Here is a 13,977-nt window from a genome sequence, read left to right on the forward strand (position 1 = left end):
GCTTCTGATTCTGTAACCGGACAACGGGGTTTGGGCGCCTGTGACCTGAGCTAACTCAGCGGAGACGGGTGATCCCACGTGAGCGCCGATCCTGATCCCGATCCCGGTCCCGGCAGAGGGGGAGCCGCAGGTCACCCCACCCCCTGCCCACGGGAGCCAGGCCCGGGCGCACGCACGCGGGCAGGTTAGAGGTGCTTCCGATCAGCCGCACCCTCAGGGCCAGCAGAGGGTCCCTTTGGCTTCTGCCCCAGCCCCAGCGCTTCCCCTGCACAGGCCGCCTGCCCCTCGCCCCGGAGAGGCCGGGCCAGGAGCCGTGGAGCTGCGCTGGGCCCGTGACGGGGGCTGTGGGGGCGCGGGGGCTTCGGGCGCCCCAGGGAGGGGCGCGGGGAGGCGGAGGCCTGGTGGCTGTCTGGGGGCCTGGGCCGGCCCAGAGCTGCTCTCCCCGGGGATCGGGGGTCGGTCAAACCCCGCCTGTCCCCCCGCGGCCAGCCCTGGGGGGCGAGGGCTGGGGTTCGCGCCTCCAGCTCTGCCCAGGCCCCTGGGACAGCCCTGCACTCGGACCCGGACCCGGACCCCGCGGGAGGCTGGGTCGGAGGAAGCGGTGGCGGGGGAGAGTGCTGCTGGGGAGGGGTGCCGTGGGGGGAGGGTGCCGCGGGAGGAGGGTGCCGCGGGGGGAGGGTGCCGCGGGGAGAGGGGTGCCGCTGGGGGAGGGTGCCGCGGGGAGAGGGGTGCCGCGGGGGAGGGGTGCCGCGGGGGGAGGGTGCCGCTGGGGGAGGGTGCCGTGGGGGGAGGGTGCCGCGGGGGGAGGGTGCCGCGGGGAGGGGGTGCCGCGGGGAGAGGGGTGCTGCTGGGGAGGGGGTGCCGCGGGGAGAGGGGTGCCGCTGGGGGAGGGTGCCGCGGGGAGAGGGGTGCCGCTGGGGGAGGGGTGCCGCGGGGGGAGGGGTGCCGCGGGGAGAGGGGTGCCGCTGGGGGAGGGGTGCCGCGGGGGGAGGGGTGCCGCGGGGGAGGGGTGCCGCGGGGGGAGGGGTGCCGCTGGGGAAGGGTGCCGCGGGGGGAGGGGTGCGGGACATCCTCAGCTCCCCCGTTGCCGGGAGCCCAGAAAGTCCATTGTGCCGGTAGCTTAGCAACAGGCTCCTCGCCGCCCCGCCCCCTGCATTCCTGGCGGCGCTGCCCCCGCGGACCTCCCGCTGCACCGTCCTCCCAGCCCTCAGCCCTCAGCCCGGCCCCTGCCCCCCACCCCCCACTCCTGGACGGTTAAGCCGCAGTCAGAGGTCCTTGTGTTTTCTGGCCGCTGGGGTGGGGAGGGGGGCGGAGCAAGGTTGCAGGGAGGGCTTGCAAAGATGAGAAGGGGGCCTGTCTGGAGGTGGAGGCCAGAGGCCCTGCAGCCTGTGACCCGGGTCACCCCGAGGCCCCTACTGCACCCCTGTGCCCCCAGCACCCACAGGCCACCTGCTGTTCCCCTCCCCCAGGCCCCCCACTTGAGAACCAGACACCCCCCCGGCCCTGAGGGAGGGGAGCTGGAGGCTGGAGGTGACCCAGGGGCCAGGATAGAGACCTCTGACTGACCTCTTTCCCTGCCTGGAGCCCAGAACAGTTCAGGGTCCAAGCAGCCTGGGGCATTTTTCCTTTACAATAACAGCACCAGCCCTGTGGCTCGGGCTGAGCGGCGACCTATGAACCATGAGGTCAGGGTTCAATTCCCGGTCAGGGCACGGGCCCAGTTTGGGGGTTCCACCCCGTGTATGGTGTGCGGAGGCAGCCGATGAGTGATTCTCTCTCATCACTGATGTTTCTCTCTCCCCTCCCTCCCTCTCTGAAATCAATAAAATCTATTTAAAATAAAAATAAAGCATTTTGTTTGTTCAAATCAGCACCCAACAAGGTCCGTGCGGCGATGCTCGCGGCTGTCCTCTGGGCCTCCGCCAGGTGTTGCCTGGGAGACCGTGACCCCAGGGGACGGCATTCCGCACAAACACCCCGACCAGCCCAGCACAAGTTCCAGCGGACCGCAGCGCAGTCTCCAGAAGAGCGAGTGGATGGTGCTAGAAGCTTCCGGAGGGCTGCACCGAACTGCTGGGTCCCCGTGGAGGGCAAGCAGGAGGCAGCCGACGACGGATGGGGATTCCCCTCTTCGGTGTTTCTATGGCTCCCTCCCCTTCTCTGAAACGATTTTTTAAAAAGGAACTCGAAGGCACGGAGTTTGAAACTCCTATCCCCCCGTGACCCGGCGGGCGGGGGGGCATCCTTGTCCCTTGTCCGGAGCCAGTGGGCCAGGAGCCTGCGTTTCTACCCGCAGCCCAGCCCCAGGCCCAGCGTGCCATGCCGGGCCCGTGGGGGAGGGGGGGGGGGTCCCGGGAACAGCAGCGCCTGGGTCTGCAGAGCCCACTCGCTCCGGTGCCCGGACGCGGGTGCAGGGACTGTCTGTGGGAGGCAGTGCTGTGCTTGGCGCCCCAATGCGCCACGCCGAGGCAGCGAGGCCGCCAGCCCCGGTGACAGCCGCGCCGGTGACAGCCCTGGGCCAGAGCCTGTGGCTCACCCGCCGCCTCAGCCGCCCCGCCTGGCAGAGGGGGCGGAGGCGGCGGGACGACATGGGATGCGGGTCTGCACTCCAGGCAGCCAGCAGCAGGCCTGGTCTGGCTCCCTGGTGGCAAAGGGGTGCTTCTCACAGCTCTGGGTTCCAGGCCCTGGGGAGCCATCCAAAACGCACCTCCTGAATTGGAGGTGGGGGCCCGCAGTGCCTCTCCAGCCCCCTGAGGCGGTGCTGCGGCCTGGGCCCCGGCCCCCCAGCTCGGGGCCCTGGGAGGAAAGCCTGCGGTGAGCAGCCCTCACTCCGGTACCGGAGCCCCAAGCAGGGCCAGCACCCAGCCAGGCTCACACGGGGCGGGGGGGGGGGGGGGGGGCGAGCCTCTGCTCCCCAGCAGCGTGCAGTCCATGCCGGGCAGATGCCTGGGACGTTGCCATGGAGACGGGCGCTGCGCTCTGGATCCTGTGGGAAAGGCCGCCAGCATTTCTTCCCCACAGCGCGTGTCTGAGCGCAGCGAGCACCTGGCTCCCCCTGTGCCCCAGGACAGGGTGCCATCTGCCCGGCCCCGGGCCTCCTGGGCCCAAGGGCCCCAGGGCAGGGACGGAGAGGGTCTGCAGTGCCAAGTGCTGGAGTGGCACTTCGGGAGGCCTTGTGGGGGAAGGGCCACACGCCCAGAGAGGCGGCTGGAGCATGTGGGGGGGGGAGGTGAGCCTGGACTCTCCCAGGTGGGGGCCACTGGCCATCGCCTTCAGCTGCCTTTGAAGGAAGGTGCACCCAGGAGGGAGTCAAAGAAGGGGTTGGAGGCGGTGACCTACTTAGGTCAAGGTCAAGGTCAGCAGGAAGGCCAAGAGGGCTGCAGCTTGAGGGGCACTGCAGTGCCAAGCCTGCCTACCTGTCACACCGCCCGGTCTGAGGGCTGATGGGCGTGGGAAGTAGGGCCGCGGCGGGGGCGGTGGCGGGGGCGGGGGCGGGGGGGCAGGAGGAGGGGGTTCCTGTTAAGCGGCGGCAGAGAGCGCTAAGGACATGAGGGACGGAGGGCCAGTCATGTACACATCCCTTCCAGTCCCATCGTCTAACGGCGCCCACAGCGGCCGCCCCTCACGGACAGATGCGGGAGAAAGCGGATTACTGTCAAAGGCTGGAGGCTGTGACCGGTGCTCGGTTAGCGTGACCCAATTCTGAGCTATTCTGGGCCTGGTGGGAACGGAACAATTCCCTCCCGCTGATGCCTCGCCTGCACACAGTCTGACTTTGAAATGCCCTCCAAGGGCACAGACGCAGCACGGGGAGGATGCTGGGGCTGGTGCGGCCCTGCAGGGCCTGCTGTGCACAGTGCCCGCTGGGCAGAGAAGGCCCTGCTCGCACCTGCCCTGTGCCTGTGGACAGGCAGCCCCTCCCCAAAACCCCAGGTCTCTCTCCACCTGACTTGAGGTTAGGTTAGCCCACACACCAATGGCGTGAAAAGTGCCCCGTGACTTGGCTTGCCCTCGATGGGTGAGCTGCAGACCGACCAGCATGCACAGCCAGGCCCACGTCTGGAGGAGGGGCCTCCTGTCAGCTCAGCCCCTGCTTGGGCCTGGCTGAGGTTGGCCAAGAGCACCCAGGCCACAGATCTGAGAGGAACTGACTGCTTGGTTTCTAGGGGAGGGGGTATTTGTTATGCAGCACATCTCTGGTGACAGCTAACTGATACACCTGCCTTAAAAATTGTGAAGGTCCACTGAAGAGCCATCGGCCCATGCCCAGCCAAAGGTGCCCAGTTTGGGGTTTTACTATGCAACTGACTAGCCCAGTGGCTGGATGACCTGAATTTGCCAGAAAAGTCTCCATGCCCAGTCTTCTCTGCCAGTTCCCTGGCTGCTCAAACACCCCTGAAGCACAAGAGCTATTTGAGTGCCTCCAAGGACAAAAGGTATTATCAGAACCATAAGTAGCCCCAAAATCCAGACCTTGGCATTGACAGAGAAGGGGACTTCCTGGCAGAGGCAGCTCCAGCCCCAGGGATAATGGTCAGAGGTGTTTCCTGAGCACAAGCTGTGCCAACATCGATGCAGTCTCCCCAGCGCCATCGTGTGGGGCCAGAGGGCGGGTGTGACGGGGCAGGCATCCCCGAGCATGGAGTGGGGTCTGGCCGCCTCCTGGCGAGGCCTACCTGATTGTCCCAACCCCCCTCCCAGCACAGGCCCAGCTCCTTCCCTTGCTCTGCTCCCAGCATGCACTTCTCCTGACTGTACCTGGTCGCTTGGGCCCCAGCTCACACCTTCCCTGGAGGGCCTCCTGCTCCCCCCACTCCGATTCCCAGCAGCCCCTAGACCTGCCTGGGCCAACCCCTCGGAGAAACCTCCCTCCTGGTCACAGCCAGGGGACCTCACAAGGCATGGGTGTGACACGGGAGGTCTGGTGGCGGGGCCTGGGGCCCAGTCTCCTGTGCCTCAGTTTCTCCATCTGTGCAGTGGGCAGGAGGAGCACATCCCTCGGGCCTGGGCTCTGCTCACAAGCCAGAGGCAGGCCCGCAGGTGTGGCCCGGAGAGCGGGAGAGCGAACAGCAAGGCCAGGGGCCGAGGGCAGGCCTGGGGCCGAGGGCAGGCCTGGGGGGGCTTCCTGGCAGAGGCGGTGGGAGTTGGTGCAGGCAGACCCTGCTCCTGGCCCGAGGGTGGGATCCTGGCGGGCCTGGGAGCGGTCTGAGCCTCCCCGGGCAGCAGACGGAGCTGGGTGTCACGCTGGCCGCTCAGCAGGGGTGGGGCAGTGCAGGCATTTCCAAGGAAAAGCAGGGCCGCAGTGTCTGGGCGGGAGTGGTTACAGGATGACCCCTCGCCATGTGACCAGCCCCATGCTGCTGACTCAAGGTGACCATCCCTGACCTGACAATTGGTCACTCCCTGGCCCTGGGTGACCACGTAGCACAGGACACGGTGTGTGTGTGTGTGGGGGGGCAGTGGCTGAGCAGGATGCTTCCTCTCAGGGGCGGGAGGGGAGAGCCTTGCAGGCGCACAGGAGTCGGCCGGAGCCCAGCAGCGGGCCCTGCCCCACGGCCAGGGGAAGCCCTCAGCCCTCCTGTCCCCGGCGGGCATCTGGTCTGAGGCCAGGCCAGTCCTGGAAACGCGCTAAGCCCCTGGGGAAGGTGCTGGCTCCAAGGACCCCGAGGGCCCAAGGTCTAGCGGAGGCTGCACGGTGTGTGGGAGCGGGGAAGCCAGCAGCCTATGGACAGACACTAGGAAGCTGGTCCTCCTGGCGGAAGGACCCACAGAACCTGGGATGGCTCAGGCCGGATGGCAGGTCTGGGGGCCTTCAGGAAGCACGAGGCACCAGACATCTGAGTGAGAGGCAGGGGGTCTGGGGGGGTCCGAGCTCTGGGACACAGGCGGACATGCTCTCCCCTCCCCCTCCCGTCCCGGGGACAAGTGGCCCTTTGGCAGCCAGTGGGGGTGGCACACACTCGGCCTTTGTCCCGTCGTCCAAGACCGTGGTGCCCGCTGGGAACAGGAAGCATCAGGCCGGGCGGGTGCGTGCTGCGGTCCAGCCTGGGCGTGGTGTGGGGCGGGGTCCAGCCTCCAGGACACGGACTCAGTGTGCAGCCAGGGGGGGTTTATTCTCCACCAGGTGGTCCTGTGCACAGTGCCAGGCCCATATGCAGGGCAGGGATGCAGCCACACCCAGAGCTGGAAGCAGGCCAGGCAGGTGACATGTGCCCCGCCCCGGTGTCCGGCCCTCCGGCCCTCCATCCTGGTGCACTCCCTGCTGGCCCCGCCCCCGGAGAAACCCTGGGTTAGGAACAAGGGCTCCAGGGGCTGAGCTTGGCTGGGGGCAAAGGCCCGCCCACTGGAGGAAGGCAGGCAGCTCCCGGCAGGCACAGGGGGCGGGGCGGGGGGGGGGGCCTGCCGCGGAGGGTGCAGCACCCTGTGGCTGGGCCAGCCTGGCCCACCAGCGCTGGGGAGGGGGCAGGGGCCAGGGGAGGGCTGAGGTTCCCACAGGCCTCATGGGCAGCCCGGCCTCGGGAGTCCCCTGGCCCCTCCTTCAGCCTTTGCTCCCCCACCTTCTTCCCCGCCTGGGGCCACCACCCGCATCCCTGGGCTCGGACCCAAGGAGCCCAGTGTCCCTGTGGCAGTGAGGCTCTACAGGGACACTGGGCAGGGCGGCCCCTCCCCCAGGCCCCCAGGCAGCAGGAGGCCCCACCCCACCATCTGTCTGAACAGGCCCAGCAGGCGCCCGGCCATATAAGGCGGCAGCGAGCCTCACTGCTGGCCCAGCCACGGCTCTGGGCCTCCAGGCAGCCCGCTAGTCCGGGGTCCTGGTGGCGAAGGTCAGGCGGCCTCCGGGCAGCCCGCTAGTCCGGGGTCCTGGTGGCGAAGGTCAGGCGGCCTCCGGGCAGCCCGCTAGTCCGGGGTCCTGGTGGCGAAGGTCAGGCGGCCTCCGGGCAGCCCGCTAGTCCGGGGTCCTGGTGGCGAAGGTCAGGCGGCCTCCGGGCAGCCCGCTAGTCCGGGGTCCTGGTGGCGAAGGTCAGGCGGCCTCCGGGCAGCCCGCTAGTCCGGGGTCCTGGTGGCGAAGGTCAGGCGGCCTCCGGGCAGCCCGCTAGTCGGGGGTCTTGGTGGCGAAGGTCAGGTAGCCGGTGTGGCCCACCGCCTCCTTCATGGGCGCGCCGCTGCGGAAGGGGCCGGCGTCGGGCGCGGGGCCGGCGCCCAGGTCGGGCGGGGGCAGGCTGACGGTGCGCACGTTGTACACCTGCGGCAGCACCTCCACGGTGCTCAGCTCCGAGAAGCCGCGCGCCGCCAGCGCCTGGCACGTGCGCTGCACCTGCTCGATGCACGGCGAGAAGGAGCAGAAGCGCCCACCTGCGGGGAGGACACGGGTCAGAGGGCAGGGGCCCCCTTTCTCCCACCCCGCCCCCCTCGGCCTCTGCAGGGCAAGCCGCTACCCAGCCCTCGGGAGTGGGCGCTGACCGACAAACCCGTGTGAGCCAGCAGGGTGGGTGCCCCGAGGCTGGCCCTGGGCTCAGGCCACGAAGAGCTGGGGTCAGGGGCAGGGCAAAGGCTGGGTAGGGAGTTAGGTAGGGCCTTGGCATCCCAGCTGCCAGCTCATTTGGCCCAGCACAGCTCTAACCAGCTGGCCCTAACCACACAGCCCTAACCAGACATCCCTACCCACACAGCTCTCACCTTACAGCCCTATGCAGACATTCCTAATCATACTGGGACAGCCCTAACCACACAGCCCGAACGGGTGAGGCACTGGGTCCCAGGAGGCCAGAGGCCATCCCAGCTCCCAGGAACTGGAGGCACCTCCTCTGCACAGGGCAGGCAGCGAGGATGAGGGGCTGGGGTGGGGTTCCTGCAGTGCCCTCAGCCTGCCCGGTCCCAGTGCTGCAGGGAAGGTTCTGGAAGCCAGGGTGGGGGAGGGGTGTGGCCTGGTCACCCTCCATACCCGAACCGGGACACATGCAGGATCACCAAGAGGAGCCCGGCCCCGTGCTCACTGCCAGAGACACTGAGGCCCCTGAGGCGCGGGGAGGGGGAGCTTCCAGAGGCAACGAGCCCGGGGCCAGGACGGCGGGGCCACACGTGGCTGGACAGGCTCCCGCGGGCAGGTGAGCCGGAAAAGGGCCAGAGCGCCTCCGGGCCCAGAACAAAGAGCCGAGGAATTAAAGGAGCAGCAGATGGCGTGGCGCCCGCTCTGGCCTCCCCGGACGGCGGCCTGGACCCCCCGGGGCCCTGGAGCGGATGGAGACCAGGGTGAGGCGCTGGTGCTGAGGCGAAGCTGGGAGGGCAGAGCCAGGGGAACCAGGGCTGTCCCACTCCCGGCCCCAGGCCACCTGGGCAGAGCACCTGGGGTCCAGGGTGAGCCTGAGCCAGCGGGCAGGGGCCACTGCCGCCCTCCCCCGGGGGCCAGCACCCCCCCCCCCCCCCCGGGGACCAGCACCCTCCCCCGGGGCCAGCACCCTGCCGGGGGCCGTGCTTTCCGAGGAGCAGCCCTCCCTGCAGCGCAGGCTCAGCGGCGGGAGGGAGGGGCGCTGCCCTGGCCGCTCCCTCTCCAGAAAAGGGAAAAACCCAGGGCCCAGCCAGCGCCTCCCTGGCTAGGCGCCCACTTCCGCCTCCATGCCGGCTTCTTCCCTAAAAGGGACCAGACGCCTGGCTCTGGCTGGGGGAGGCGCAGCTCTGACTCCGCAGGGAACTGCTGGGGTCAGGGGTCGTGGTGCAGGTCCCCCTCAGGCAGGGCTGCCACACTCTGCAGGGGCTGAGGCAGCCCCTCCCCAGGCGGGCACCCAGTGGAGCCCGTGCTCACCGGCCTGAGTCTGCCACCCCCACCCTCACCCCCACCCTGCGGCCAGGCGACCTCCGAGGCCATCCCGCCCTGCGGTGTGGCCTGCTGACCTCTGACCTCTCCGGGCCCAGAGCGAGCCCCCAGCGGACCGCTCCCAGCACCCCACGCACCTTCCACCTTGAGGGCGTCCCAGGCGTGGCCCACGGCCTCCCACGGCGACGGGATGTCCAGGAAGACGGCGTCGGCCACGTGGCTCACGCCGAAGCCGCTGCGGCACACGTCCTGGTTGCGCACGGTCACCCAGCGGCTCAGGCGGTGCTCCCGGAACTCCTCCCGCGCCTTCTCCGCCCGCTGCTGGTGGAACTCCACCGTGTGCAGGTGGCCCGTGGGTGCCACGGTGCGGATGATGGCGTGGGACACAGAGCCGCTGCCCGTGCCTGCGGGACAGCAGGTGTCAGGGGGACGGCCGGGTCCACCCGGGAGACCCACAGAGGCCCCAAAGCCAGCTGGCCCGGGCACCAGCGGGCATCCCTCGGGAGCTGCCTGCCTGTCAGTCCTGCTGCCCTCTGACCCTGGCTGGGGGAGGGGTCAGCACAGGATCAAACCCGCTGGCCAGCCCCGGGGGCCGCGTGCTGGGAGGGGCTGGGGCAGAGCAGACAGGGCGGCCTGGGTCTGTCCCATCGCCTTCCACACGTGGCCGGTCCGTACCCGGAGCTCCAGGCTCACCAGGAGGGCCCATCCTTCCGCCTCTCAGAGTCCCGACACCAACTCACCACGGCTCCCCTCCCCGCCGGGCACCGCCTCCCAGCGTGGCCACCACACAGGCCACCACTGCCCGACTTCCTGCAGCGCCAGCTGGGCCTCTGTCCCCACCCCCAACACCCCTCGCCCCCTGGGTTCAGGTGCCACTACTTGATGACAACACCCTGTAGCACGGCCCCGCACCCCACTCCGGCCTGGCATCTAGCGTCTATCGCACACTCGCCAGCCACCTCCGGCTACACCCAAACTGATAGTGCGAAGCTGGGCCGGATCCCACACCGAGTCCACTCCCTGCCAAGCCTTCCACAACCCAGCCACCACACCCACTGCTCCCTCCCCCAAATCTGATCCGCCTGGACCGCCTGTCCCGCTCGCCTGCCCCGCACGCCTGTCCCGCCTTCCTCGTCTCTCCCCGACCAGGACCACCGCTGGTCCTGTCCCCACCTGCCCGCCGAGGCCCATTCCTCCGGGCTCAGCGACAGCCACCAGCCGGGCTGCCTGCAACCGGCCAGCACCGGCAGGGGCGCTGGGTGACTGTACAAACTGGCCGCGCACCCCTTCCACGCAGGGTGGAGTCGACTGCCACTGACGCTCTGTGTGCTGCCCCCCCACCTCATTTCTTGCTCCTGCCAGGCTGGTCTCTGTGCTGCCTCTCACTGGGCCCCCCGCCCCCAGGGTGACCCTCCCCCGGGGGACCCTCTCCCCAGGGTGACCCTCTCCAACTCACTGTCGCTGCTGCAGAGGTCGGCTGCCTGGAGGGACCCCTCTGAGTGGCCTTCAAACACGCAGCCCGTCTTACAAGCTCAGCCGTCAACGCGCTGCCCTGGTGCCGCGACCCGACCACGGTCCCTGAGAGGCAGGGCCTGGTCTGTGGGCCACGGCGGTGCCTCCAGGTCCTCGGAGGGGAGCCAGACCAGGGGAGCCCCGAGCGGCCTCGGACCGGCCCTCTTTCCCGAGAGCAGCGAGGCCCGGCCGGGGGCAGCGGGGCTGACCCCCGAGTCCGCCTGCGCGCCTGCCCCGGCACCCACGTGCCTCGTGCTGGGCGCTGCCTCTGCCCATCCCACCCACTCCGTGACCCAGAGCCCAGCCTGCCTCTGACTCTTCCCATTTCAACGCGTCTGGCTGCGCAGGGACCATCCAATTGTCCGTGTGGGAAACTGAGGCCCAGAGAGGAACAGGATGGCCTGAGGCCCTCAGTCAGCTGGCAGCAGGGGCACCAGGGCCTCTCATGACCCCCCACCCAGTGTCCCAGCCCACAGGGAGCCTGCTGGGACCCAGGCCCCCGGTGCAGGCTTCAGGCTCCACCCCAGGCCGGTCCAGCGCCCCTGGGCGTGTCTGTGTGTGAAAGGCCTGCAAACAGCTGGCCTCAGCCCTGTGCCTGCACCCGGCTCCTGGGCTCAGGTCCATGGTGCCTGGGCAGTGTGCCGGGGGCGGGTTCCCCACCTGCCACCAGCGTCTCTAGAAGCCCTGGCCGCCCTCCAGGAAGAGCGCCTCAGCCTGGGCCTGGGCCGCCGCCCTCCGCCTGTCAGCACAGGGCTAGGGAACGGCGGTCAGTACCCTGGCCAGCACCAGGGCACTGTGGGCCTCTGCCTGCCCCCTCCCTCCATGCTTGCTCTAGTCCCATCAACTCCCACTCAGAGTACAGCACCAGCCTCCTGACTGACCTCCCTGCTTCTGCCCTCACTCCCTGCAGGCAGCTCCCCAGAAATGTCCTAGGCCAGTGGTTGGCAAACTCAGTCAGCAGAGCCAAATATCAGCAGGTCAACGAATGAAATTTCAGAGCCAAATTTCTTAAACTTCTTCTAACGCCACTTCTTCAAAACAGACTTGCCCAGGCCATGGTATTTTGTGGAAGAGCCACACTCAAGGGGCCAAAGAGCTGCATGTGGCTCTCGAGCCGCAGTTTGCCGACCACAGTCCTATTCAAATAGAAGTCAAGCCTGGCTGGTATGACTCAGTGGTTGAGTGTTGATTTATGAACCCGAAGGTCATGGTTCAATTTCTGGTCAGGGCACATGCCTGGGTTGTGGGATCCATCCCCAGTCGGGGCGTGCAGGAGGCAGCCGCTCAATGATTCTCATCATTGATGTTTCTCTCTCTCCCTCTCCCTCTCCCTCTGAAATCAATAAAAGTAGATTTCCTAAAAACAGAGGTCAAGTAGCCATGCCTGCCTCAGGAAGGGCACGCGGTCACTGTCTGCCCTCCACCTCCTGTCACTTCTCAGGGGAGCTTTGCAAATGGACTCACCAGACTCGCAGACCACGGAGCCCGGCCGAAGCTCCAGCATCATGGTGAGCAGGGCGATGTCGGTGGAGTAGAGGATCTGGGTGCGGTGGGGCAGGTTCAGGGTCCAGAGCTCAGGCGTGGGGTGCAGCACGTACACCCAGCCCCCTCGGCCGCAGGTCACCTTGGAGCCGAAGGGGCGGCCGATGAGGTCCACCGAGTGCCGCAGGACGCCGTGCCGGGTCTGGGTCTGGGCCCCGCGCTGCACGCTCACCGCCACCATCGCCCCGTGGCCCAGGGACAGGATGGCGGTGTCCCCCTCTTTGATCAGCTCCTCATACCCCACGAAGCTCATGGTGCGGCTCTGCGGCGGGGCCAGGGACCTGGAAGAGGGGCGGGGGCGTCAGCGTGTACAGGCGCCAGGATGTGCGTGGTGACCCCAGGCCCCCCGCCACGGGGAGGGGCAGCGCCACCCTGGCCGACATGAAGCCTTCTGGGCCTGGGGTGTGAGGCGGCAGCCACCGGCCCAAAGCAGACTCTGAGAGGATCCCCACCGAGTCAGGCCCGAACCCTCTTTTCACGCTCTGCCAGGAGCCGGGCGCGCACCCCGGTGAGAGGGGAGGCTGGACGCTGCGGACCCTCCCCCAGCCTCCGGGGCGGACCCCTCCCCCAGCCTCCGGGGCGGGCCCCTCCCCCAGCCTCCGGGGCGGGCCCCTCCCCCAGCCTCCGGGGCGGACCCCTCCCCCAGCCTCCGGGGCGGGCTCCGGGGCCGAAGGGCGGGCGGGGGCCGAGGGACGCGGGGAGCGAGGGCCCCGCCAGCGGAGGACGCAGCAGCGGCCGGGCCCGCACCGGTCTGGGCGGCACCACGGAGCCTGAGGGGCGCGCGGGACCCCGGACCGACCCCCGCCCGCGCACGGCCCCGCGGACTCTCACCGACGCCCCGCTCGCCGGGCTGAGGGAGGGTGCGCACGTGGGTCGGGGCCGCGGCACTTCCGGCTGCAGCCTGGCGCGCGGCGCCTGCCGATGACGTCACGGCGCCGGCCGTCGCCGCGGGGCCTGGGCACGTGCACGCTCCCGCCCGCGGCTCCCCGGGGTGTGATTCCTGTGTTTACACGGCCGTGGGGGGCCGGCCGGAGTCCCACGGTCCCAGCGGCCGCCACCCCGACCCGAGGCCGCCCCTGGGAGGACACGGGGCCCGGACATGTGGTCACCGCGGGGAACACCCTGCCCCTGCCTGGGCCCGGGTGCATTCCGGAAAATGCAATCGCAGGCCGGAGGGAAGGCTCCGCGGGGTCAGCCAGGGTGCAGGGGTCTGGCAGGGTGCAGCGGAGGCCGCCGCCCAGGCCCGCTCCCCGCCGGCCCCGCCCTCGGAGTGCAGACCTGGGAGGGAGCCAGGGAGGGGCCTGGGCCCCCCGAGACCCGGGTGCAGCGAGAGCTGGGTGGACCGGCTCACTTTGGACTCAGTGGGGACCGTGCCAGCGGCCCGAGCCAGGGCCGGGGGGAGGGGCGGACCGGGAAGGCGCAGGCTTGTGCCTCGCCGGCTGACTCAGAACCGGTTCCTCCTGCGGGGGAGGCGGGCCGGAGCCGCGGACTGCGTGCGTGCCAGCGCTCAGCTCCCGCGAGCAGGGCTTGTCCCGTTAGCCCAGCGGCTGGAGGGGCTAGTTAGGGATGGGGCTTAGCCTAGGCCCTACCTGAGGCCACACTTCTGGGCGCGGCTGGTCTAGCCTGGCAAAATGGGAGTGCCCAGGAGAGCCAGCCCCTCCACACAGCCTTGCCACCCCGTGGGGCTCTCTGAACTCTCCCTCCTCTGGGGCCGGGACTGGCCAGTCGGTGGCCCCCGCAGTCCACGGTGGGAACCCAGGTCTGGGATCCTCAGGGATAAGAAGGTGAGGGGCTGTGGGTGGCCTCCACTCTGTGGGCTCATGTCCCGGAGGGGCTAGCACTCTGGCCACTAGCAGCCTGTGTGGCTGCTTCATGGCCTCCCTGCCTCCTGCTCTCAACATTGAGCCCGCCCCGCGCACCGCGGCCCACCCTGTTCCAGTGACTGCCTGACGCCTTTGCACCGCCTGAGTCACTCCCTGATTGCTCCCCGGAGAGAGCTGGATTTTCCACTTCTCCTCCGAGTTCCTCTTCCCCAGCCTCCGTGTGGTGGGGAGCCCCGGCTGGGCGCCTGCTCCGCCTAAATTAGGCCTGGGTGTTTCTCGTGGTCCCTC

The 13,977-nt window shown here is 69.2% G+C and overlaps 2 protein-coding genes across 4 annotated transcripts in view; both read right to left on the minus strand.

The window, feature by feature from the left end:
- Positions 1 to 6,412: 6,412 nt before the first annotated feature.
- Positions 6,413 to 12,920, minus strand: TRMT61A (tRNA methyltransferase 61A). Of its 3 annotated transcripts, none has more exons than XM_036432469.2 (5): positions 12,698 to 12,920; positions 11,789 to 12,147; positions 8,950 to 9,216; positions 7,084 to 7,353; positions 6,413 to 6,793 (listed from the first exon to the last, which is right to left on the minus strand). In XM_036432469.2, exons 2-4 carry the CDS (start codon positions 12,117 to 12,119, stop codon positions 7,094 to 7,096), a joined length of 858 nt encoding a protein of 285 aa, XP_036288362.1. In that variant the 5' UTR covers positions 12,120 to 12,147; positions 12,698 to 12,920; the 3' UTR covers positions 6,413 to 6,793; positions 7,084 to 7,093. The 3 variants fall into 3 exon arrangements, with proteins under 3 accessions (XP_036288362.1, XP_045435624.1, XP_045435623.1); XM_045579668.1 differs by having other exon boundaries at positions 6,413 to 6,779; positions 7,077 to 7,353; XM_045579667.1 differs by having other exon boundaries at positions 6,413 to 7,353.
- MARK3 (microtubule affinity regulating kinase 3) overlaps positions 7,754 to 13,977 on the minus strand; it is a 99,125-nt gene continuing 92,901 nt past the window's right edge. The window contains exon 19 of the mRNA XM_045579662.1: positions 7,754 to 7,807. The gene's annotated coding sequence lies outside the window, so the exon portion shown is untranslated. The remainder of the gene's footprint in view (positions 7,808 to 13,977) is intronic.

This window comes from Pipistrellus kuhlii, unplaced genomic scaffold (assembly GCF_014108245.1).
Source record: "Pipistrellus kuhlii isolate mPipKuh1 unplaced genomic scaffold, mPipKuh1.p scaffold_m20_p_110, whole genome shotgun sequence".
NCBI classification, from domain to species: domain Eukaryota; kingdom Metazoa; phylum Chordata; class Mammalia; order Chiroptera; family Vespertilionidae; genus Pipistrellus; species Pipistrellus kuhlii.